This window comes from Megascapheus bottae, chromosome 2 (genome assembly GCF_031878675.1).
Source record: "Megascapheus bottae isolate mThoBot1 chromosome 2, mThoBot2.hap1, whole genome shotgun sequence".
In the NCBI taxonomy this organism is placed as follows: domain Eukaryota; kingdom Metazoa; phylum Chordata; class Mammalia; order Rodentia; family Geomyidae; genus Megascapheus; species Megascapheus bottae.
The window spans coordinates 53,884,158-53,908,243 of NC_143510.1; the positions used below are offsets into that span (position 1 = coordinate 53,884,158).

A 24,086-nucleotide genomic window follows, 5' to 3' on the forward strand; every position below is an offset into this window, starting at 1 on the left:
AGGCCTGGCGATGAGGTAATGGCGAGGAAACGCAGCCTGGGATTGTGGGAATTGTAGTCCTGGTCCCCTGACGCTTGGGCGGGGAATAACGCACTTTAGGGAGCTATTTTACACAACGTATTTTTTTTCTCCCCCCTCCCCATCAAGCTTGTGAAAGAACTTTCGTATTTCCTATTTTGGACTTCCAGGAGTTGATTAGATAAAACTGCACTGCTAGTTATGTTGTGACACAGTCAGAGCTTCAGAAACAGTAACAGTAGGATTTAGTAAACATTTCGTATATGTTTGGAATGGAAAGGTGAAACTGTCTTGTCAAGGCAGGAGTGTCATAAATTACTGGGCACCTACTTAAATTCAGATTTCAAGCGAACTAACAACAGTGTTGTTTTTTGGGCTTTAATGTTTGACTTTATTTATTTATTTTTGCTTTGTTGTGGTTTGCTCTGTATAAGCAGTATCACACATGGCACATACTAACACATAAAAGATTTCTTCCTTATCTGAAATCCAAACTTACCTGGGTATACTATTTTAGTATTTTTGTTTGTTTTCAAAGCAGAAAATACTATCTTAAGTTCTTAAAAGGAAAAGTAGCATTTCTGCACTCTTCATCAGTTTACTAATAGCTCCCACACTTGAATTTCATGGATCAATAAAACTGAAATAACAGGCCATTTTAAGGGACAGAGTATAGTTACCAATTTATTTTACCAAGTAAGTACATTACAAATAGTAAATCTACTATATACTATTACCATCATACTTGGCAGAAAAGTTTTAAAAAGGCCAGGAGTTTGGCCTAGTGGTAGAGTGCTTGCCTAGCATGCACAGGTTCAATTCCTTGGTACCACATACATAGCAAAAAGCCGGAAGTGGTGCTGAGGCTCAAGTGGTAGAGTGCTAGCCTTGAGAAAGTCCAAGGACAGTGCTCAGGCCCTGAGCCCAAGCCCAGGACTGGCAAAAAAAAAAAATAAAAGAAAAAAATAAAAGAAAGTTTACTAATAATAAACCCAGCTTTATGGAAAAACTACATTGTTTAAGGGTAGGGAAACACCCACTGACCCTTTGTCTCTGAAGGGGGGGGTCTGCATGGTTTAACATCTTCAAACTCCTTCTCTAAGGAAGCCACCTTGGAGCCTCTAGGAGCTGAATGCTGGAATATTTCCTGAGCGTGCAATAGGCTGCAACCCTTACAAATAGTGCTAAACCAAGTGACTGTGAATTTCTGAGTTTGGAACTTATTATTGTTCTCTTGGCTTTTCCCCAAACCTCCGCCTCATTCTCCATCATTTTACTGCATCTAGTTTTTTCTACTGGACTCTTTCCTTAAGTTCCATGAAAATTCAATGTGTGTTAGAGGGGTAGGCAGGCAAGTCTGCTCAGATGAATTCTGACTGGTTAGATCTTATCTGACCAGATCATCATCTTTTTTCCCTTGTCCTTGTCTAAGTGACTTCAAACACTTAATAGACAATTTCTGTTCTGGGCAGAACCTGGATCCCCTCCTCCCTTCTCCTATCAACTGCCCTTCCCCTTGGCCTAAAGCATCAATTCCCGCAGTTCAACCTCTCTGTTGGCCAACAGAGAACTGTGATGTGGAAAAAAATCAATTTGGCCAGCTTTTTGGTGGTTCTGTCCAGGGGCTGCAGTAGAAGTCTGACTCAAGGGGAGGAAGGACAATTCCTTTTCTTGGGCTTGGCTTGTTTATTTTATTTTTGCCAGGGAAGTGGGAGAAGCAGAGAAGAATGACATGAGAAAGTGAAGTGTTGGGACCCCATCCAAGGATAACTGAGACAGGAAACATCCTCATTTCAATGGCGAAGCCTGCCTGAGACTCTAATGCAGGTGGTTTGTCCTAGAGGCCTATCAAAAAGTCTCTGGCTATACCCACCTCTATTATCTTCCTTCCCTTGATGCTTTTGAACTCCTTTTCTCTTGCAAAAGTTACCCCTGCCAGCTTCCATTTTAGCCCCAGCCTCCAATGAGGCCAAAATGAGAATCCGATCTGCTGTTCAGTGTTGACTAATGTCTAGAATGGACTGGAGGCCTGGTTTGTAAGGACTGAGAGGCACCTTTGGAGGTACAAGGCGAAGGAAGTACAGAGAACCTCTGACTCTCCTTCCTGACAATGGAACCTGGTCACTATTTCCACAGGGATACAGGCAGCTGCCCTTGAAGGCAGGTTGGGCTTCTGAGAGTGTGGGGTGGGGTGGTGGTGGAGGGGGAAGGAGAAGTGTGCTCCCAATTTGGAGAGAAGATTGTGATGGGGGTGGGAGGATGTGGGATGTCCTGGAATAAGTGCCGGGAATGGAAGCCCTGGTGACCCCTCTACCCCTGGCGGGCGACAGACCCCTCATCCCCGTGTTCCAGGGGAGGTGGAGTGTGCGATGAGGTGGTGGGGGATGCTGTGAACGCGATGCGTGATGAAAGGGTGAGAGCAAGGTTATCTCGGAGCATTCGGGGTGGGAGAAGAAGCGGGGAGGTGGGCCTGCCCCTCCTTTCGGTGGTCGAGGTCGCGCGGACCGCCCGCACCCTGCGAGGAAAGCCCCGCCCCCGCCGCTCCGCCGCGCCCCGCCCAGGCCCGCAGCGCGGCTGCAGCGCGAGGGGCGGAGAGGCAGAGCGCGGAGAGGACCAGACGCCCAGGTCGCTCCATCTCGGCGCCGCCAGAGCCCCGACAGCCCGCCCCGCCCGGCCCCGCTCCCGCCCGCCTCTGCCTGGGCGTCCCCGCGGCCTCCCCAGCCTCGGCCTCCCAGCACCGGTCCTCTCCCGCGGCCTCGGCTGAGAGCTCTCCTCCCCCCAGGGCTCACCCTACCCCCTGTCCCCGGAGAAGTACCCCAGCCCCTTGCCGGCGACCACCATGGCGGAGACCAACAACGAATGCAGCATCAAGGTGCTTTGCCGATTTCGGCCCCTGAACCAGGCCGAGATTCTGCGGGGGGACAAGTTCATCCCCATTTTCCAAGGGGACGACAGCGTCGTTATTGGGGTGAGTGCCGCCGTGGGAAAGAATTCGAGGAGGGGGGCGGATGGACTACATCCTCACCCTCCCCCCCCCACACACCCGCAGAGACTTAGCCCTGCTGGTCACTCCGCGCCCCCTCCCTGATGCCCATCCTTCATCCTCTTCGCCGCAGCCCCTCCTCTCCCCTGCATCAGGATGGCTGGGTGTGGCCTGGCCGGGCCCGCAGCCAAGTCTCTGCAGAGTGGGAAGGGGTTCCTTCCTCGCAATCAGGAACCTCAAGACCCCTTTGCAGCTCTCTGCAGCGTACCACCCCACAGAGCCAGCCCCGTGTTTTTCTGGTGTTTTCCCTCTCCCCCAAAGGAAGCACCGTTCCCTATTGTTATTGGCTCAGATCTCTTTCCCCATCCACCCTGGAGGGGAGGGCAGGGCTAATGGACGAGCTAGATGGGAGGTGAGCCATGTAGGGTGTCTACACAGGTATGGGAATGGGCTCTAGGACCTCCCCCCCCCCCCCCCAGTCCTCTGAAATAGTTATAGCCTGGACTCTGGCTGGAGGAGGGGAGGTTGACAGGTCTGATGAAATGTTTTCTGGGAGGAAAAAAAATACATTGTTGCCACACCCAGTTTAGGGGAGAGCCTCCAGACAGCCCTCTGGAGTCTGCCTTCCCATCCCAAGTACAGTAGAAATAGGATTTTCGAATCTCCAGCCCCCTTTTCCAAGAACAAATGCCCAAACCCTGAGATAGTGATACATACTTGCTTATTCATCCTTTCTCTTGATGATTCAATAAAAAGTAGCAGTCTACCTCGGACTTCATCATGGCAGCCTCTACTCCTGCAGGAAATCTTAAAAATGAATGTTTACTGTGTTCTTGTTACTACTCTATAATAGTATTTAATCCTCAAGGCAACACTGAGGTAGTGTTGATATTTCCATTTTGCAGATGAAGAGATTGAGACCAAAGAAGTTGAATGACTTTCTCAAGGTCAAGCTGGGATCCATAGATTTGTTCAATTCACAGATCTCAACCCAAAGTCTGTGACTCCAAAGCTTATACTTTTTCCCTTTTATATTGTATTATCGTCCCCTCCCCTCTCCCCCCTTTCTGTTCTGGGGAGAAATTCCCTTTGGGCCATCTGTTCTGTGATGATCCAATGGGAATTTCTAGGTCTTACCCATTCAACCTTTCCTCAGTTGGTAGGTGGAAGCTTCTGGGGTAAAATCCTGTTGGGGGATGCTGGGCCAGGAAACGGGCATTTTGTAAAGGAAAGTCCATATATGAGGAAGTCTGCAAGGTCAGGGGTACTTATGTATCTTTTGTCCATTGTGGTTGGTATAAGGAAGCTGGAAACAGTCTTGTTAAAGGAATGAAGGAAAAAGGTAAGGGAACCTGTGCCTTCTGAGTCTGTCAGAATGGGACTTTTTATAAAATGCCTTAAGGAGAGACCTCAATTGCCTTTTTCCTAACCTTTTACCTCTCTTGTCCACACTGAATTCAGCTGAGTGCTGCGTGTGTGTGTGTGTGTGTGTGTGTGTGTGTGTGTGTGTGTGTGTGTGTTGTGTGTGTATGTGTGCGTTTGAATTACATTAGAACCTCAGTCCTTTTGGCTTGGCCAGTCTGGCTGGACTAAAAGAAATTTTCGATCAACCCTAGGGGACCCCTCTGTGAGTAACCTGGACATCAGGCTGTAGCTATGGGAGCTGGAGCTTGAGATTCCCTTGAGACCCAGGAGACAAGTAATCGTAGAGAGCAGCACCACAAAGGTCTTCTATTTTAAGATTAATTTGCTTGTTCTAGAAGGTTTATTTAGTCAACCTGGTGAGTGTGAGAAGTTAGGGGGTGGTGTTGGGATGAGATGTTCAGTTGTCTACCTGTCCAGTTAGCCAGAGAAGGTAGGGAGATGGAGAGATGAAAAGAAGCCAGAAGCCCCCTGCTAGTTCAGATTCTACCCCAGTTCCATAGCATGTCACTTCTGTCAGTTATTTGCAGGGCTATACCTTTTACCAGGTATCTTCATTCACCAGGCCTTCCTGTCAATCCCTCACTTTAGATAAATGCTTAGAGGGGGCCATTTTGTCTCAGACAACATCCTTTCTAGACTTACTATTCATTCTTATTTAGCCCAGACACATTATTTTGAGGAGATCCTTGAGGGTCCTAGGTAGAGAATGATAACACTTACGCCCTTTCATCTTTTCTCTTCTTGCTCCCTTTGGGGGCCAGTGTGGGGAATTTGTCTAAGGATCAGTGGAGGATGCGGCTTCAGGATGACTGGGATGAGTGAAGAGAGAACAGGGAAGGAGACTAAGAGGATAATCTCTCCAAGGCCAACAGCCCATACTCCTATCTGGAATGGCTCTCCTGATCACCTCTTTAGTCCTGTGTTCTGGCCTTCACAGGCCTCTGTGTTACTGGGCATCATTCTGCTTGCAGAGGGTCAAATAAGCTGGAAACATAGTCCTGTGTGCTGTTGTTATCCGCCACTCTTGAGGTCTCCCAGGGATCTGGGGGATGAGTATAGAGTAAGGTAATGGCCCAGAACATAGCAGAAGAGTATGTGGGTCACTGTGTATGGTAAATCTTTGCTTTTTGCTGCTTTGTACATTTAGAACCAGTGTGAGCACTCCCCCCACTCCCCCACCCCCGTCAACCCATTTGGATGTCTTTCTGCCTTTGTTTTTCCCAGCTGTGTCTGAGTGTGTGCTGTCTGGGTTGCTGCATTTGTGGCAAATGTGGGAAGGATGACAGTGTGGACACACACACACACACACACACACACACACACACACACTCCCTCTATCTTTTGTTCTCCCTTTTTCTCTTCCTCTCCTTCATTCAAATGTCCAAAGCTACATCCTCCAGGTACTGCAAAAGTTAAGTGGGTTCTGTTCTGTTTTGTTTTGAGGTAATAGGGATGGAACTGGAGAGGCCTTACCAAGACATAAGCCACACCCAAGGTCTTTGTTTTGTCTTACTAAATGTCCCAGACTGACCTAGAATTCACTGCCTAGTCCAGGATGGCCTGTCATTCTCAGTCTTTCTGCTTCCTCCTGTGCTTCCTCCTGTCGGGCTGTGTATACCACCATTCCTGGCTTTGGGGTCCCTTGATTTCTGAAGTGAGGTGCAGGGCTTTCTCTTAGCACTGAGGAAGCCTCATAAAGAAAATTGGAGAGGGAAGGTAATGTTCACTGAGGCCAGTGTCACTCTAACATTACCATGGCAACAATCCCCAAGGGTGTTACCATGGAAATCGATCCTGGTGCTTGAAGTTTGGGCTCTACCAAGTTTTGTATTGAGCAATGAACAGAGCTTTGGGTCCCAATCTAGGTTCCCTATTAGCTTAAATCAACACATACAATATAAAACTACAACAGGATGCTAGGGCCTTTCCTACACAAATGGATAAGTTGTTAATAAGGAGGCTGAGAGAGTGACCTAGTGGCAGAGTGCTTGCCTAGCTGCATGAAGCCCTGGGTTGGATTCCTTGGTACCATATACACCAAAAAAAAAAAAAAAAAAAAAAAAAAAGAGCCACAAGTGGTGCTGTGGCTCAAGTAGTAGAGAGAAAGCTCAAGGACAGTGCCCAGGCCCTGAGTTCAAGCCCCCAAAAAAGAAAAAAGAAGCCCCACCTAGAGCTGAACCATAGAATTGAAGAAAGGCCCTTTGGGGAAGATTAGGAGGAGTTCTGAACCTATGGGCTGGAGTAAGCTGTGCCAGGGGCATTCCTGAAAGAGGGAGAGACTCCTGGAGTATTTTTAGTGGAACCTGTCTTCTAGCCTGAGATTGTACTAATAGCTGGTGTTGTATTACCTGGAGGTGAGAGGGTAAGGGAGGCCCTCAGAAATAATAGGAGGGAGAATTGCATATTTCTGAAAATAAGACTGGGGTTAGAAAAAGGGAGTGATGAAGGGCACTGGTGATGCCTGGAAATGCTTGGAGAAACGCACAAAAGCCATACTAAAAATCTGACAGAGAGGGCCGGGAGTTTGGCCTAGTGGTAGAATGCTTGCCTACCATGCATGAAGACCAGTGCTCAGGCCTTGAGTTCCAGCCCCAGGACTGGCAAAAAAAAAAAAAAAAGTCTGACAGAGGGCTGGAACTACAGTTCTTTGACATTTTGGGTGTATGCCTGGAATCCAGATTGCTTGGGTATGAAACTATGCCATTTCTCAGCTGGGTGATCATAGGCAAGCTACCTTACTTCTCTAAGCTCCATTTCCTCATCTATAAAATGGGGATAATAATAGTGCCTACCTCCTAAAGAGTTATTGTAAGCAATGAATGAGAAAATGTGTATAAACTGCTTAGTATACAGAGATAGGTTCACAAGGAACTATTGCTAAGTGTTAGAGACTAGCAGGGGATGGTGGCACAAACCTTGTAGTCTCAGCACTGAGAAGGCTGAGGCAGGAGAATCTAAGACCTAGATTACATAGTGATACATAGTGACAGAAGAAAAAGAAGGAGGAGGAAAAGGAAGAGGAGGAGGAGGAGGAGGAGGAGGAGGAGGAGAAAGAGGAGGAGGAGAAGGAGGAGATGAAGAGCGGGGTGCCAGTGGCTGATGCCTATAATCCTGGCTACTCAGGAGGCTGAAATTTGAGGATTGCAGTTCAAAGCCAACCTGAGCACAAAAGTCTCATGAGACTCTTACCTCCAATTAACCACCAGAAAACTGAAAGTGGTGTTGTGGCTCAAGTGATAGAGTGATAGCCATGAGGTGAAGAGCTTAGGGACAACGCCCAGGCCCAGAGTTCAAGCCCAGCAATGAAAAAAAAAGATAGAGAGGGGGGGGAGAGGGAGAGGGAGAGGGAGAGAGAGAGGGAGAGGGAGAGAGAAATGTTAGTGTTGGGTTGGATATATTCAATGATAAGAATGGATGTGCAAGCATGTGCAAGGTGCAAGGCCTAGGGTTCAATCCCCAATACCGATGTTCATCTCTAATGTCCAGTGATGGACAAAAAGAAAAATAAAGAAAGAAAAAAGTCTGGATGGGGCAGTACATACCTGTAATATGTACACTTGGGAAGCTTAGGTAGGATGATGGGTAGCTACACAGGGGGACTATTATTATTGTGTGGCACTTTTTCCTCTTACTAATTGTTTTATCCTATGTTTATTCACCAAATACTTAGGAAAAATCTTGTAGGCTTGTTTGGCTTTGGGAATTTAGAGGGAATTCCTGCCTTCAGAGTTCACTGGATCTAAGTGGTGCTCTGCAAAGCATAGAGGAGTCTGGCAGAAGCAGGGAGTGGGCCATAGAAATTGCATTTTCTAGTTTTGTAGACATTCCCTCACCTTCTGATAAGAAGCCCTTTACAATAACTGATTCAAAGTAATCCTGCATTGTGAGGCATGCACATAATGTGCTGAGATGATTGGTAGAAAGGACAAAAAGAAACAAAATGGTTACTCTAAGTAGTTTCATAAAAACACACAAATTAGTTCATTCTGAGAATAATTCATAGGGAATTTAAAGAAATCAGTACTTCAACAGGAATGGAAATCTTTTTTTTTTTGCCAGTCCTGGGCTCGAGCTCAGGGTTTGAGCACTGTCCTTGGACTTTCTCAAGGCTAGCACTCTACCACTTGAGCCTCAGCACCACTTCCAGCTTTTTGCTATGTATGTGGGGTACCGAGGAATCGAACCCGGGTCTTCGTGCATGCTAGGCAAGCACTCTACCACTAGGCCAAACTCCCGGCCCCCAGGAATGGAAGTCTTATGATAAAAGAAGTGGACTTAGAATTAAGGACCTAAACAACAGTAAGGAAGTAGGTATCAACTCATCCCAGAGCCCCTGAAACCATAACACAATGTCACATTGTTTTCTTTGCTCGTTAGATTATTACATGTACCCATTTCTAGGTCTTAAATATCTTTTATCCTTTCCAGATCTAAGAACGCTAGCCTTCTTTCCTCTGTTTCATTTTATCTTCCCAGCCAAGGCTAAGGAAAAGGGTTCCTCTGGCAGAAACCGGGTTCAGCATTTGGAGAGCGCCCTCCATTTTAATTTACCTACCAGCTTTCTGGAATTCTGGGAATGTTTTGAGTGAGAGTGTGTATGGATGTGGGGATGTGGATGTATTGGTACCCATGTTCCCTGGAGGGAGGAAGGGAGGAGCCAGGCTGGTTTGAGAGCTTTATTTAATCCCCTTTGGCTAGAAGCCTGACATCCTGTAGCATGGATAGTGATTCATTGGTGAAAAAGAGACAAGGGTTGTTTTGGTTGCTTCTGTTTCTTGGCTGTTGAGGTACATTACAATTAAACAATTAAGGTAGAGAAGCTGGGAGGTGGCTTAGTGGTAGAGTGCTTGCTCAGAATGCAAGAAGCCCTGGGTTCAATTCCTAGTACCATATACACAGAAAAAGTAGGAAGTGGGGTTGTGGCTCAAGTGGTAGTGCACTAGCCTTGACCAAAAAAAGCTCAAGTACAGTGCCCAGGCCCTGAGTTCAAGGCCCAGAACTGGCAAAAATTAAAAAAAAATTAAAGAATTCACTTTAAGGACACAAAATGATGTAATTGTAACACTAATATATTTTAATTGTTGTCAAAGTTAAAGACAAAACATGTAGAAAAAAATCCAAAAAGTCACCCCAAATCTTACTACCCTAAGAAAAACACATAGAAATGTTTGTTTCCAGTGGCATTTTTCCTCATACATGTGCATATATTCACATTAATAAGATTATAACATAAACTATGATATAAATTTTGGAATATATTATTATTATTGGAAGGGCACTTACACATGGTTGGCACTCACTATAGCATAGAGGCATAGCCCTAGCCTCACTGAGTATTTTTACATAATTTTATTTATTTTAATTTTTTAAATTGTATTTTATTGTTGGGATAATGTATAGAGAGGTTACATTTGTCAGATAATGGGTACATTACTTCTCAAACTTTGACACCCCTTTTCATGTTTTTGTCCCCCTTTCCCTTCTCCATCCCCTCCCAATCATTTTATTTTCCCCCTTCCCTTCCTTATTTCAAATAAATAATGGTATATACCAGGTAGCAAAATCAGATACAGTAACCACATGAGATTAACCATAAGTGAAAAAAAAGAGAAACAAGAGGTTTATATTTGTGATTGTTGTTCTTAATGTACTATGTGAAGTTATTTTAATTTTTTAAGTGGAGGTATGACTGAAGTGATAGAGCACCAGCTGTAAGCTAAAGAGCAGTGTCCAGTGTCCAGGATGAGTTCAAAGCTCCATTACTGGCACAAAAGCCAAAACAAGGTGCCACCACCACCTTTTTACCCTTCTCCTCCTTGCCCTCCCTCCTCCTCCTCTTCCTCTTCCTCTTCCTCTTCTTCTTCTTCTTCTTCTTCTTCTTCTTCTTCTTCTTCTTCTTCTTCTTCTTCTTCTCCTTCTCCTTCTCCTTCTCCTTCTCCTTCTCCTCCTTCTCCTTCTCCTTTCTCTTCCTCTCTTCCTTCTCCTTCCTTTTCCTCTTCCTCTTCTGTTGTGGGGCTTGAAGTTAGGGCTTAGACACTGTCCCTTAGCTTTTTTTGTTCAAGCCTTGTGCTCCATCACTTAAGCCACAGACCAACTTCTGGATTTTTGCCGGTTAGTTGGAGATAAGAGTCTTGTGGACTTTCCTGCTGACGCTGGCTTCAAACCATGATTCTCAGGTTCAGCCCCCTGAATAGGTAGGTAGAGTAGAATTACACACAGGACCCCCCCCCAGCCCCTGTTTCTTTTGATTTTTAAAACATTTTAAGTTTAGGGAATGGATGTGAATCTCAAGTGGTTGAATGCCAACCTTGAGTAAAAACAAACCAAAGAAACAAGAGCACAAGACCCCGAGTTCAAGATCCAATACCTCAGGGGGAAAAAAAATCCAAGTATATGATGCAATGTTGTAGGGATATATGCAGTAAGCCACTTGTTCAGGTTTTATGATTTTCTCTTTCTCCATTGTTTATTTTTCTGGGGGACTAAACTCAGGGACTGAGCACTGTCCTTGGGCCTTCCTCAAGGCTAGCACTCTACCACTAGAGCCACAGCACGACTTCTGGCTTTTCTATGTAAGTGGAAGAGAGGAATCAAACCCTGGTCCTTGTGCATGCTAGGCAAACACTCTACCACTAGGCCAAATTCCTGGCTTTCTTTCTCTGTTTTGTTAAACCTTATCCCCCAAAATCAGCTGTGGATGGATCTTCAAGTTTACATTAGAGTTGGGCAAAAGTGGACACTGTAGTAAAACAGCAGACTATATATATATATATAATATATATATAATATATATATATATGAGAGCTTTGTTAATATTTACACAATAGCTCTAGTGCTCAATGTGTGCACACTTCATTTTTACTATATGGGACACATTATATATATATATATGTTGCCAATTTTACATCTTAAAGAAGACCTTTTGTAACTTGTGACCTATATAATTTGTGGGCAGAAATAGAAGGGGGGGGTGGAAGCCATTTCTTCATCCAGACACATGGGTCTACAGAGGAAGATGTTTTCAAGTTCTGAGTTCCTTTTAATGTTAATAGATTGTTCTTTACTTTCTTCTTTTTTCTCTTTTCTTTCTTTCTTTCTTTCTTTTTTCTTTCTGTCATCTGTGGGGCTTGAGCTCTTTTGCTCAAGGCTAGTACTCTACCACAATATCACTTCTAGTTTTCTGGTGGTTAATTGCCAGGGTTGGCTTTGAACAATGATCCTCAGATTTCAGCTTCCCGAGTAGCTAGGCTCACAGGTGTGAGCCACAGTACCTGGCTTCACTTTCTATGCTTCCTTTGTCTTTTCCATTTGGTTTCCCAGAGGAGGATTTGGGTGTGGGGGAGCGACATTATCACACCAGGACTAAGACTCCCATTGAGTCCCACTGCTTAGTAATACTTCATCATACTCCTGATGTCAGTACTAAACTACATCTCCCTCTACATTCTCTCAACCCTCAGATTCTCTGTGTTCTCAGAGGGCTGCAGAACTGGGCTCCTTTCAGTTCTGATGGATGTCTGTGGTGTTTCTTCTCCTGTCTTTCTGCTGATGTCTGACATCTTTTATTTCCAATCCAGGGGAAACCATATGTCTTTGACCGTGTGTTCCCCCCAAACACAACTCAGGAGCAAGTCTACCATGCATGTGCCATGCAGATTGTCAAAGGTAATGGATACAGTTTTAGACTATCTTTGCTCAGCCTCCCCATTCCTTCCTCTACTTATCTTCACCAGTACTCTTTCTCCATCTCTTCCAGATGTCCTTGCTGGCTACAATGGCACAATATTTGCTTATGGACAAACATCCTCAGGGAAAACACATACTATGGAGGTGAGGGTTCTGATTGTGGAGTAAGGAGGTAGGAATGTTAATGGAAAGTCAAGAAATGTCTTGGAGAAACTACCTGGGAATCAAGAGTGGCCTGGTTCTGAGGAAGTGGGGTACAGAAGTTGCACTGAGAAGCAACATTATAAGGAAAAATTAATGGAATCCCGCAACCTGCTCAATTATACCTCTGGTGGTCTTCTGGGGCTAGGAGTGTGGCCTAGTGGTAGAATGCTTGTCTAGCATCTACAAAGACCCAGATTCGATTCCTCAGTACCACATACATAGAAAAAGCGGAAGTGGTGCTGCAGCTCAAGTGGTAGAGCTTTAGACTTGAGAAAACCCAAGGACAGTGCTCAGGCTATGAATTCAACTCTAAGGCTTGGCAAAAAGAAAAATTACCTCCTTCCAGCTGAGTACCAATGGCTCATGCCTGTAATTCTAGCTATTCAGGAGGTGATCTGAGGACCACAGTTTGAAGCCAGCCCAAGCAAGAAAATCCAAGAGACTCTTCTCTCCAGTTAACCAACAAAAAGCAAGAAGTAGAGTTGTGGCTCAAATGGTAGAATATCAGCCTTGAGTATAAAATCTAAGGGACAATGTCTAGGTTCTGAGTTCAAGCTCCAGGATTGGCCCATGCCCATGAGCGCACGCGCGCGCGCACACACACACACACACACACACACACACACACACACACACACACACACACACTACCTCCTTCCAAATATGGGGATGAGGATCTCCTAACTTTGGATACTTAGTGCCTGCCCTCTTACTTTTATGTTACCCTGTATACTGCTGCATTGTCTTCCCCTGAGCCCCACTCTCATGCTGGATGCCCTCACTCCTTAGGGAAAGCTGCATGACCCCCAGCTGATGGGAATCATTCCTCGAATTGCCCGGGACATCTTCAACCACATTTACTCCATGGATGAGAACCTTGAATTCCACATCAAGGTGACTGGCCACTCTCAGATGGGGATTTGAAGGGGAAGGTCTAGAGTGAACCCACTGAACTCCTGGGCTCACCAGCTTTATACTACTTTTCTGATTATCTCAGTTCTTTACTAAGTTGTTCTTAGGTTTTCTGGCTATTACCATCCCTTAAGCAGGTCATATTAGTGTGGGATTCTGGTATTAAGGTAAAGATAAGCCTTTGTCACACCACACTCCTTTCTCCCAATCAGGTTTCTTATTTTGAAATTTACCTGGACAAAATTCGTGACCTTCTAGATGGTGAGTGTTTAGCCCCTGTGGGAAGGGTGTGTGAGGAGGGGAAGGAAAGAAAGATCATCTTGCTGGGGACTGGTGGCTGGCTCATAACTGGAAGCTGAGATCTAAGGATCATAGTTTGAAGCTAGCCTGGGCCAGAAAACCCATGAGACTTTTATCTCCAATTAACTACCAAAAAGCTGGAAATGGAACTGTGGCTCAAGTCGTAAAATGCTAGCCCTGAGCAAAAAAGAAAAGTCAGGGACAGTATCTAAGCCCTGAGTTTAAGCCCCAGAATCAGCACCAAAATCATCTTTCTCTGGAGACCAGTTACTATTTAGTACATAGAACACACTCACTCACATCTGAGTCCTTTAGCTCTACTCACCCAAGAATTTTCAGCCAAGTACTAGTAGTACAACTGAAATACCAGCTACCCAGGAAGCTGAGGGAGGAGCATCACAAATTTTTAGGCCTTTCTGGGCTACCTAGACAAGGTCCTATCGCAAAACAAAAAAAGAAAAAATAAGGAATGGGAATATAGCTCAGTGATAAAACACTTGACAAGAATGTGGGGGGGGGAGTGGAAGAAAAACATAGGAAGGGGTATCAATGTTAAAGAAGTAATGTACCCACGACCCGACGAATGTAACTATAAGCACTCTATACATCACCCTGACAAGAAAATAAAATTTTTTTTGCCAGCCCTGGGCCTTGAGCTCAGGGCCTGAGCTCTTGGTTTTCTTGGGTTTTACTTGGGTTTACTTGGTTTCTTGGTTTTACTTGGGTTTTCTCAAGGCTAGAGCTCTACCACTCATTGAGCCACAGCACCACTTCTGGCTTTTTTTCCCCTTGTGGTACTAAGGAATCAAACTCAGGTCTTCATGCATGCTAGGCAAGCACTCCACCACTAGGTCAAACTCCCAGCCCGAAAATACAAGTTTTAAAAAAGAATGTGTGAGGAGTTTCAGTCCCTGTACCACAACTAATCAATCAAGGGGCTGGGATATAACTCAGTGGTAAAGCACCTACGCAGTATGTATGAGTCTGGGTTTAATTCTGAGTACTGCCCCCCAAATATAATACAATTTTCTCCAAAGTGGGAGGGTGGGTCAGAAGGTGAGTTTAGAGGCCCTGGCCTACACATAAGCACAGAAGAGCTAGGGCCCTGAAGCTGAAGCCTGAGAACATAAGAAGATGAGAAAGAAAAGGAGGAAGAGGAGGAGGAGGAGGATGACAACGATGATGGTGATGACGACGACAGGGAGGAAGAGAGGGGAGCTGACAGTGAGAACATGGAGCTTGAACTTTACCAAGTGTTCTACCCTTTAGCATGAATTCAGGGTGCAGGGAGTGGGGTGACAACATTGGCTTTCCTCACCCTGTTTTGTCTTGATTCAGTGACTAAGACAAACCTGTCTGTGCATGAGGACAAGAACCGAGTGCCATTTGTCAAGGTGAGAGTGAGTAGATGTGGTGCGAGGCTGGGAGGAATACGGGCCACTGGGCCAGAGGCTAGAGGAGTGAAATGTGCCAAGGGGCTTCAGGGAGGCCTGGGGCTTGAGAAGTCACTTGGGCAGTATGCAAGCAATTTAATTTGCAGATCAGAGTTTATGGGTTGCTATACATTTGTCCCCTGCAGGGATGTACTGAACGCTTTGTGTCCAGCCCTGAGGAAATTCTGGATGTGATTGATGAAGGGAAATCTAATCGTCATGTAGCTGTCACCAGTAAGTGTGGATCTAAGTGGCTCTTGACTCTGAGGTCCACCTAGTGCTCTCTCTCTCCTGCCCCTGGGGGCAAGTAAGCAAGGACTCTGTCTTTCAGAGGAGGGCCCCTTGGCCTGTGCAGCCCACTGCCTGGGGGATGATGTGGCAAGCTGGTCTCTGAGGTCTCTTCCGTTTGGGATGGGGAGTGGCAGCCAGCAGGCACCATGGCTGAGGGCTATGGTTCCGAGGGGTTGGTCCAGGTCCTGTTTCTCTCCTGCAGACATGAATGAACACAGCTCTAGAAGCCACAGCATCTTTCTCATCAATATCAAGCAGGAGAACATGGAGACTGAGCAGAAGCTCAGTGGAAAGCTCTATCTTGTGGACCTGGCAGGGAGTGAGAAGGTTCGGGGTTTATGCAGTAGGGTGGGTGGGTAGAGAAGAAGGCCTTGGAGAGTGGGGAACATTGCCTTATTTTTCATTAAAAACTTTTAAAAGGGGGCTGGGAGCTTGACCTAGTGGTAGAGTGCCTGCCTAGAAAAACCTGGAAGTGGTACTGTGGCTCAAGTGGTAGAGTGCTAGCCTTGAGAAAGCCCAAGGACAGTGCTCAAGTTATGAGGTCAAGCCCAGGATTGCAAACGAACAAACAACTTAAAAAAATCAGCTGAGTGCTGGTGGCTCACCCGTGTAATTCTAGCTAATCAGGAGGCTGAGACCTGAGGATCATAGTTCAAAGCCAGGGCAGGACATTTCTGTGAGACTTTTATCTCCAATTAACCACCAGAAAACCAGAATTGGTGCTGTGGCTCAAAGTAATAGAGAGTTATCCTTGAGCAAAAGAGCTCAGGGATAGCACCCAGACCCTGCAACCAGGAGGGAAAAAAACACGATCTTAAAATTGAGATAGCATTTTAATTTATACAGTCCAGTGGGCTTGGTACATTACCAAGGTTGTGTAGCCATCACCACTGTCCAATCTCAGAACATTAACATCACCCATTAACATCCCTTCTCATTTTCCTCTCCTCCTATGACAATCATTGATCTCTCCTGTCTATAGATTTGCCTGCTCTGAGCATTTCATATAAGTGGAATTATGCAATATGGGGGGGAGAAGAATTTGATAAGAGTTTTGGTAAATAGAGGGGGGGTCTCCTGATCTGGGTCAAGCCACTCTTTCTTTTCCTCTTCCCCATTCCTTCCTCTCTCTTTTTTTTTTGCCAGTTGTGAAGCTTGAATTCAGGGCCTCAGCACTGTCTTGGACTTTTCTCAAGGCTAGAGCTCTACCCTTGAGACAGCACCACTTCTGGCTTTTTTCTATGTATGTGGTGCCAAAGAATCGAACCCAGGTCTTTGTGGATGCTAGGCAAACACTCTACCACTAGGCCAAACTCCTGGCCCTCTTATTTTTTTTTTAATACTGCTCCCCTCTGCCCCAGGTAGAGTGGTGACAGTTTTTGCAGTTGTTCATGACATACTTGTTCCTTCATATCTTGGCAGGTCAGCAAGACTGGAGCAGAGGGAGCCGTGTTGGATGAGGCAAAGAATATCAACAAGTCACTGTCGGCCCTAGGGAATGTGATCTCTGCACTGGCTGAGGGCACTGTATGTGCTCCCTAATCCCTTTCACCCTTCCAACCCCACCTTCTAGCATCTTCTCCAATCATATCCCACCTGTCAGCACCACTCTCCTTTTTGTTTCCCTGTTGAATTTCTTTTTCTGAGGTATTGTCTCTCTTCTGCCCCAGAAAAGCTATGTTCCATATCGTGATAGCAAAATGACACGGATTCTCCAAGACTCTCTGGGAGGAAACTGCAGGACAACCATGTTCATCTGCTGTTCACCCTCTAGTTACAATGATGCGGAAACCAAGTCTACCCTGATGTTTGGGCAGCGGTCAGTGGCAAGGGTCCCTAGGGAAATTCCTAGAGCCTGACCCCTACCTCAGCTCCTGCAACTGTCTTTCCAGTGTCCCCCAAACCTAATATAGGTCTTACGTCTATTTCTCTTCTTCACTCAGAGCAAAGACCATTAAGAATACTGCCTCAGTGAATCTGGAGCTGACTGCTGAGCAGTGGAAGAAGAAATATGAGAAGGAAAAGGAAAAGACCAAGGCCCAGAAAGAGACCATTGCCAAACTGGAGGCTGAGCTGAGCCGGTGGCGCAGTGGTTAGTAATACACGGGTGGGGTGGGTTAGGGGATGCCATGGCTTATGGGCAGCACTATCTAGATGCACTTAAGGCCAAGCCAGTCTCCAGGAAGAGGAGCTGTGTTGCTGGAGGGATGCAATGAGGCAGTCATGAGGCAGAATGAGAGAGGGTAACAACCCTGAAAGGTGGAAAGTTTACTTGGACAAGATACCAAGGACTTGGAGGTCTGGCATTGAAGGGTGAGAGAGAAAGACTTGTGCATGCAGCTTTCTCTTCTCCATTCATCTTCTTGCTGTGCCCCTCTATTAGGAGAGAATGTGCCTGAGACAGAGCGTCTGGCGGGGGAGGATGCATCCTTGGGAGCTGAAGTCTGTGAGGAGACCCCTGTGAATGATAACTCATCCATTGTGGTGCGCATTGCACCGGAGGAGAGGCAGAAATACGAGGAGGAAATCCGACGTCTCTATAAGCAGCTTGATGACAAGGTGAGAGCAGCTAAGAAGGGACCAGGTGAGGGATAAAAGAAGTAGCTTGCACCAGTGTTTTCTGATTTTGTCATGGGGCTTGAACACAAGGCCCGGGTGTTGTCCTTGAGTTTTTCTGCTCAAGGCAAGCACCCTACCACTTAGAGCCACAGCTCCACTTCTGGTTTTCTGATGGTTAAACAGAGATAAGAGTCTCATGGCCTTTCCTGCCCAGGGTTGGCTTCAAACTTCAGATCTCAGCCTCCTGAGTAGCTAGAATTACATTTTTGAGCCACTGGTGCCTGATTTTCTTTTCTTGAAGTTAAGGCCTTGTGCTCCTCTTTAGCTTTTTCACCCAAGGCTAGTGCTCTGCTGTGTGAGCCACACCTCCACTTCTGGCTTTTTGCTTTTTGGTTAAATGGAGAGAAGAGTCTCTTAGAGTGTCTGCCTGAGCTAGCTTCAAACTGTGAATCTGAGATCTCAGCCTCTTCAGTAGCCAAGATTAGAGGCATGCAGCATTGGTGCCTGGCTCTTTTTTTTTTTTTTTTTAATACTAGGGTTTGAACTCAGGGGCTCACACTTATTAGGCAGCTGCTTTCCTGATGAGCCATGCCTCCTGTTTGTATTCTGATTTTAAACAAATTCTCCTTATTGATGATGTGGAAAATAAATAAAAATAGGTAGGTGGAAACTAAAACTATTCATCACCCGTCATTACTATTTGCTTTGATCTGTGTGTATACCATGTAATTGATGTACAGTATATTGTATATGTAATTTTGCATCCAATTTTTAATTTGAGTATTATATCCTGAACATTTTTTACTTTATTAATAATTCTTCATAAAAGTTCTTTTTGTGTGTGTCCTAGAGCTGGAACTCAGGGCCTGGGTGCTATCCCTTAGCATTTTTTGCTCAAGGCTAGTTTTCTATCCCTTGAGCCATAGATTCACTTCTGGGTTTTTGGTAATTAGGTGAAGATAGGAGTCTCATAAGCCTTACAGCCTGGGCTGGCTTCAAACCATGATCCTCAGATCTTAGGCTCCTGAGTAGCTAATATTACAAGTATGAGATATTGGTACCCAGCATAGAAGTATTTCCAAATGAGTGTTTTTAATTAATTAATTAATTAATTTATTTATTTATTTTGCCAGTCCTGGGCTTGGGCTCAGGGCTTGAGCACTGTCCTTGGACTTTCTCAAGGCTAGAGCTCTACCACTTGAGCCTCAGCATCACTTCCAGCTTTTTGCTACATATGTAGGGTACCGAGGTATTGAACTCAGGTCTTCGTGCATGCTAGGCAGGCACTCTACCACTAGGCCAAACTCCAGGCCCTCAAATGAGTGTTTTAAGATTCTATTGATTAAAATATATTTAACCATTAGCTTATTACAAAACTGCGTGTGCGTGTGCGTGTGTGTGTGTGTGTGTGTGTGTGTGTGTGTGTGTGTGTTTCTTTTGTTTTGTTTTACAGCAGTATCTCACTGTGTAGCCCAGGCTGCCCTGAGTCTGTACATCCTCCTTCTTCAGCTTTCTAAGTGTGGAGATTATGAGCATGTACTGCTGTGCTCAGCTACCGGATTTGTTTTGCTATTATAAATAACTTGAGATAACTATCTTTGCTTCTTAGGAATGTGCTTGAGTAAGATTTCTAGGTAAAATGTTTTTGCTCTGAATTTTCAAGGTTATAGTAACTTCCTAAAAGAAAGGAATTTAAAGTAATTTTCTGGAGTCATGGAAAAATGCCAAGAAAATGACTTCATTTAGCATATGAGTTTTCAAACTTAAAACATGAGCTCTTCAGAGTTTTGTTGGGATTGAACTTCTCTGCCCCACTTTCCTCCCACACACAAAGAAGTCCCAGAACTCTAAACTGGAAGATATGGCTTCTCTCACTGTTTCTCCCTTGCCTTTGACAGGATGATGAGATCAACCAGCAGAGTCAACTCATCGAGAAGCTCAAGCAGCAAATGCTGGATCAGGAGGAGGTAATGAGAGGGGACTGGATGCCAGCAGAAAAGGCATACAAAAGGCTTCTTTGAAATTGGGTATCAGACAGGGTACCTACTCCTAGCTACTTAAGAGCCTGGGCAGGAAAGTCTGCAAGACTCTTATTTGCAATTAACTCCCAAAAGCCAGAAGTGGAGCTGTGGCTCAATCCGGTAAAGTCCCTTTTGAGTACAAAAGATAAGAGCATGCAGGCTCTGAAGTCAAGTCCCAATACCAGCACAAATGAATGACTGACTGAATGAATAAGTAAATAATTGGATGTCAGAGGGAATCTGCTTAGAGGCTAGACACCCATGTAAACTGAAATCTGCAAACTTCACTGGCCTTCTTCTTAAATGTTCTGAGATGTTCTTAGATAATAGGTCCAACTCCACTTGCATCTCCACTATTTCCCTATTTCTATGAAGCCTACTGTAAAATCTACTTCCTCTTGATTCATGCTGGAAGCTGCAGTTCCTCCAGACCCAGGGTCACAAAACTGGTCATTGACAGCGCACTTCCTCCCCCCCACCCCTTTGAAGCTGCTGGTGTCCACTCGAGGAGACAATGAGAAGGTCCAGAGGGAGCTGAGCCACCTGCAGTCGGAGAATGATGCTGCGAAGGATGAGGTGAAGGAAGTGCTGCAGGCCCTGGAGGAGCTGGCTGTGAACTATGACCAGAAGTCCCAGGAGGTAGAAGAGAAGAGCCAGCAGAATCAGCTTCTGGTGGATGAATTGTCCCAGAAGGTGGTGAGTGACATACCAGTGGCCTAGGTGTTCCCTGACCCCAGATTCTCCTCGGCTACCTTCCAGTGCCATAAGGCATTGGTACCTCTGCCGTTCAGCATGTCATGCTGCCCATACTCTCTCTACACCATCATTGCACTTGGCTGTCCTGGCCCTTCTCTTTTCCAGGGGCTTCTGGAGGGCCTACATGTTCATCATCAAATCCCTCTGGGTCACACATGAAACAAAAGGCCTCTACCTGGGCTGAGAGGGGGCAGAATGGTGATGGGAATGACCTGAGGGGCTTTTCCCAGGCTACCATGCTGTCCCTGGAGTCGGAGTTGCAGCGGCTTCAGGAGGTCAGTGGACACCAGCGAAAACGAATTGCTGAGGTGCTGAATGGGCTGATGAAGGACCTGAGTGAATTCAGTGTCATCGTGGGCAACGGGGAGATTAAGCTGGTGAGTGAGAAGAGATGGCAGTTGATTCAGGTCATTCTTGCTCTGAGTACTGGGGCGAGAGGGAAAGTGAGATAATCTAGGCCTTCTGAGGAGGCCAAGGAGCCAAGAAATATTCTCCCAGAGGGCTGGGCATGATGGTATATTCCTATGATCTTAGCACTAAGGAGGTTGAGTTAGAAGAACCTAGGAAGTTCTAGGGTAGCCTGTGCTGTACAGATCCAGTCTCAAAGACAGAAGAAATATACCTTCAGACTAGACTTAGGTAAACAAGTAGAGATTCACATGAACTTAACTGGGAAGATACATTCTAAAAAGTACAGGTAAGAAGCGACAGAACTATGCTTATAGCAAGATTGAGAGGTGAGTCACGGCTTAATAATGACATATGCAGATCTGTGCATGGGAGAATTACATATGTAGGTGATCAAGTAGATCATCTGCTTGTCTATGAAAGTATACCTGTAGTCTCAGCTACTCAGGAAGCTGAGTCAGGTGTTTGAGACCTACCTGTGCAACGCAGTGAAGTCCTGCCTCAATAAATAAATACATAAAGCTGCATGCTGGTGGCTGACACCACTACGTAGACATAAAAATCTATGATGGGATATATACTCTATAGACATAATGTTAAATTATATAGATCGATTTGTATCTGTGACCTACAAACTCTCAGCTTAATTTTAATTTTATTTGTTAAACTTGACATTTCTAACATCATGTACAAAAATCAGTGTTAATAATAAAATCTTTTACTAAAAAAAACTAAAAGATAGCACCCATGCCCAGAGGTTAAGCCCCTGTACTGGCAGAAAACAAATAGGTCAGACGGACATGGTGATGCATGTCTGTAAATCCCAGTGAAAGGAGGATTCAAGTTTGATGCCAGCCTGGATAAAGTTAGCAAGATCCTATCTCAAGAATAAAATACAAACTAAGGGACTGGGGTGTTGTTAAGTGATAGCATGCTTACCTAGAAAATGTAAGGCCCTGACTTCAATCTCTAGTACTACAAAAGAAAAAGCAGGGAGAGAAAGAGAAAAAAAGGAAAAGTTCACTTGTGAGGTGGAGACAGGAGTATCATGAGTGTGAAGCTAGTCTTGGCAATAGAGTAAGAAGGTATAGGAAAAAAAAAATCAGCGGGGCATCCGTGGCTCACGCCTAGCTACTCCGGAGGCTGAGATCTGAGATTGCAGTTAGAAGCCATCCAGGGAAGGAACATCTGTGAAATGCTCATCTTCAATAAACTACTCAGAAAAAGTTAAAAGTGGCACTGTGGCTCAAGTGGTAGAGCACTAGCCTTGAGTATAAACATGTTCAGGGACAGAGCCCAGGCCCTAAGTTCAAGCCACAGGACTGGCAAAAAAAAGTCAGATTAGTTATATTTTCAAGATGGGATCTGCAAGTACAAAAAAACGCACTTACATGTAAGACATTAGTTTACAGGAAGATGCTAAAAATCATTCAGACACCCCTATCCCACCTGAGTCCCTGTGCACATAGACGTGTACAGTGAAGTCAGAGGGCAGGAGAGAGTGGGTAAAGATTCCTCACTTCAGAGAAGCAGCTCCTCCTCCTCTACTCACTCTCAGCCTGTGGAGATCAGTGGGGCCATTGAAGAGGAATTCACCGTGGCCCGGCTCTACATCAGCAAAATCAAATCAGAGGTTAAATCCGTGGTCAAACGGTGTCGGCAGCTGGAGAACCTCCAGGTGGAATGTCATCGCAAGATGGAGGTGACCGGGCGTGAGCTCTCATCCTGCCAGCTCCTCATCTCACAGGTGCGTGCCTCAGGTTGAGAAACCCTGGGCCCTGTGAAAGGAAGAAGGCAACTCTGTGTTTATAAATAAAACTCTTAATAGCTAGCTTTAGGTCAGTGTTCTTGGATCAATGGAAATGTAAGACAGAAGAGCTAGGAAGGGGATTGGAGAGAGTGCAGGTCAACAAAGTGAAGCTCCGGGGTCTTGCCCTCTGAGACCAGAGTCTCTGTAGTAACGTTTGCTGGCCTTCCATCTTTATGGAAGTCACAGCAGGAGGGGAGGGTTTGGGAGGAGAGCTGGAGTTTGACTCATCTCTTTTCTCACCATCCTTCTTCCACCAGCATGAGGCCAAGATCCGCTCCCTTACAGAGTACATGCAGAGTGTGGAGCTGAAGAAGCGGCACCTGGAAGAGTCCTATGACTCCCTGAGTGATGAGCTGGCCAAGCTGCAAGCCCAGGGTGAGGCCTTCTTAGACCCACATCCTAGGGGATTTAAGATCCCAGAGCGGATGGGGAGTGATAGGGGGGTAGTCACTAACATCACAGGAAATCACCCAATAGTCACTTACCCAAAGCATCAACCTGAATCATAGGTGCCAATCACATGCTTTTTAGCCAGACTTTTCCTAGTTCACATTGTGAACCACAAACCTTCCCTTGTTTTCTATCCCTGCTGTGTCAAATTGCACTGTTCTGGCCAAGGAAGGAGAATATCCCTATCACCCAGCCCCTGCTCTGCCTGGAGCTCTGGACACAATGTGAGGTTCTTTCTGAAGGAGGTAGGACTAATGTTAAATGTCTTCCCCTCTTCCATTTAGAAACTGTGCACGAAGTGGCCCTGAAGGACAAGGAGCCTGATACACAGGATGCAGATGAAGTAAAGGTGAGTGGGGACAAAGGGATGCGGCAGGGTAGGGGCTATCCTGGCCTTCACAGAACTCCTGTTTTGGAGTCTGGCTCTGAGCTTGGAGTAGGGTTGTTTGCAGAAGGCCCTGGAGCTGCAGATGGAGAGTCACCGGGAGGCCCATCACAGGCAGCTGGCCCGGCTCCGGGATGAGATCAACGAGAAGCAGAAGACTATTGATGAGCTCAAAGAGTAAGAGTCCCCGATGGCTCCAGTGCCCACTGGCTCCTCTCACCCCATTGTACTGACTCAAATGATCTGCCTGCATCTTTAACTTCCAAGTGCTATTCCCTCAACAATGCTACAAATATTGTAGTCCAAGTTGTTCAGGAGACACCAGTGTCTCATAATTGGAGTGCTCAGGGTGCCTTACTGTCACAGTCACTTGTGTCTGTTCCTGATACCTGAAGGGAGATTAGTCCATTTTAACTGGACTCACTCATTCAAGAAGAAAGCAGAT

At 45.7% G+C, this 24,086-nt stretch overlaps 1 protein-coding gene across 4 annotated transcripts in view; it reads left to right on the forward strand.

Moving 5' to 3' along the window:
• Positions 1 to 2,611: 2,611 nt before the first annotated feature.
• Kif5a (kinesin family member 5A) overlaps positions 2,612 to 24,086 on the forward strand; it is a 33,309-nt gene continuing 11,834 nt past the window's right edge. For 2 of the 4 annotated variants that reach the window (XM_090327607.1, XM_090327611.1), the window contains exons 1-19: positions 2,613 to 2,986; positions 12,004 to 12,091; positions 12,183 to 12,256; positions 13,106 to 13,210; positions 13,441 to 13,489; positions 14,867 to 14,922; positions 15,108 to 15,195; positions 15,455 to 15,579; positions 16,675 to 16,779; positions 16,923 to 17,071; positions 17,196 to 17,344; positions 17,636 to 17,811; positions 19,710 to 19,778; positions 20,322 to 20,528; positions 20,819 to 20,965; positions 22,555 to 22,743; positions 23,064 to 23,181; positions 23,541 to 23,605; positions 23,709 to 23,818. In XM_090327607.1, coding sequence (XP_090183733.1) covers positions 2,858 to 2,986; positions 12,004 to 12,091; positions 12,183 to 12,256; positions 13,106 to 13,210; positions 13,441 to 13,489; positions 14,867 to 14,922; positions 15,108 to 15,195; positions 15,455 to 15,579; positions 16,675 to 16,779; positions 16,923 to 17,071; positions 17,196 to 17,344; positions 17,636 to 17,811; positions 19,710 to 19,778; positions 20,322 to 20,528; positions 20,819 to 20,965; positions 22,555 to 22,743; positions 23,064 to 23,181; positions 23,541 to 23,605; positions 23,709 to 23,818 — 2,198 coding nt within the window. In that variant the 5' untranslated portion in view covers positions 2,613 to 2,857. Of the gene's footprint in view, positions 2,987 to 12,003; positions 12,092 to 12,182; positions 12,257 to 13,105; positions 13,211 to 13,440; positions 13,490 to 14,866; positions 14,923 to 15,107; positions 15,196 to 15,454; positions 15,580 to 16,674; positions 16,780 to 16,922; positions 17,072 to 17,195; positions 17,345 to 17,635; positions 17,812 to 19,709; positions 19,779 to 20,321; positions 20,529 to 20,818; positions 20,966 to 22,554; positions 22,744 to 23,063; positions 23,182 to 23,540; positions 23,606 to 23,696; positions 23,819 to 24,086 lie in introns of all 4 variants that reach the window. The other 2 variants (XM_090327602.1, XM_090327609.1) reach the window with 2 other exon arrangements.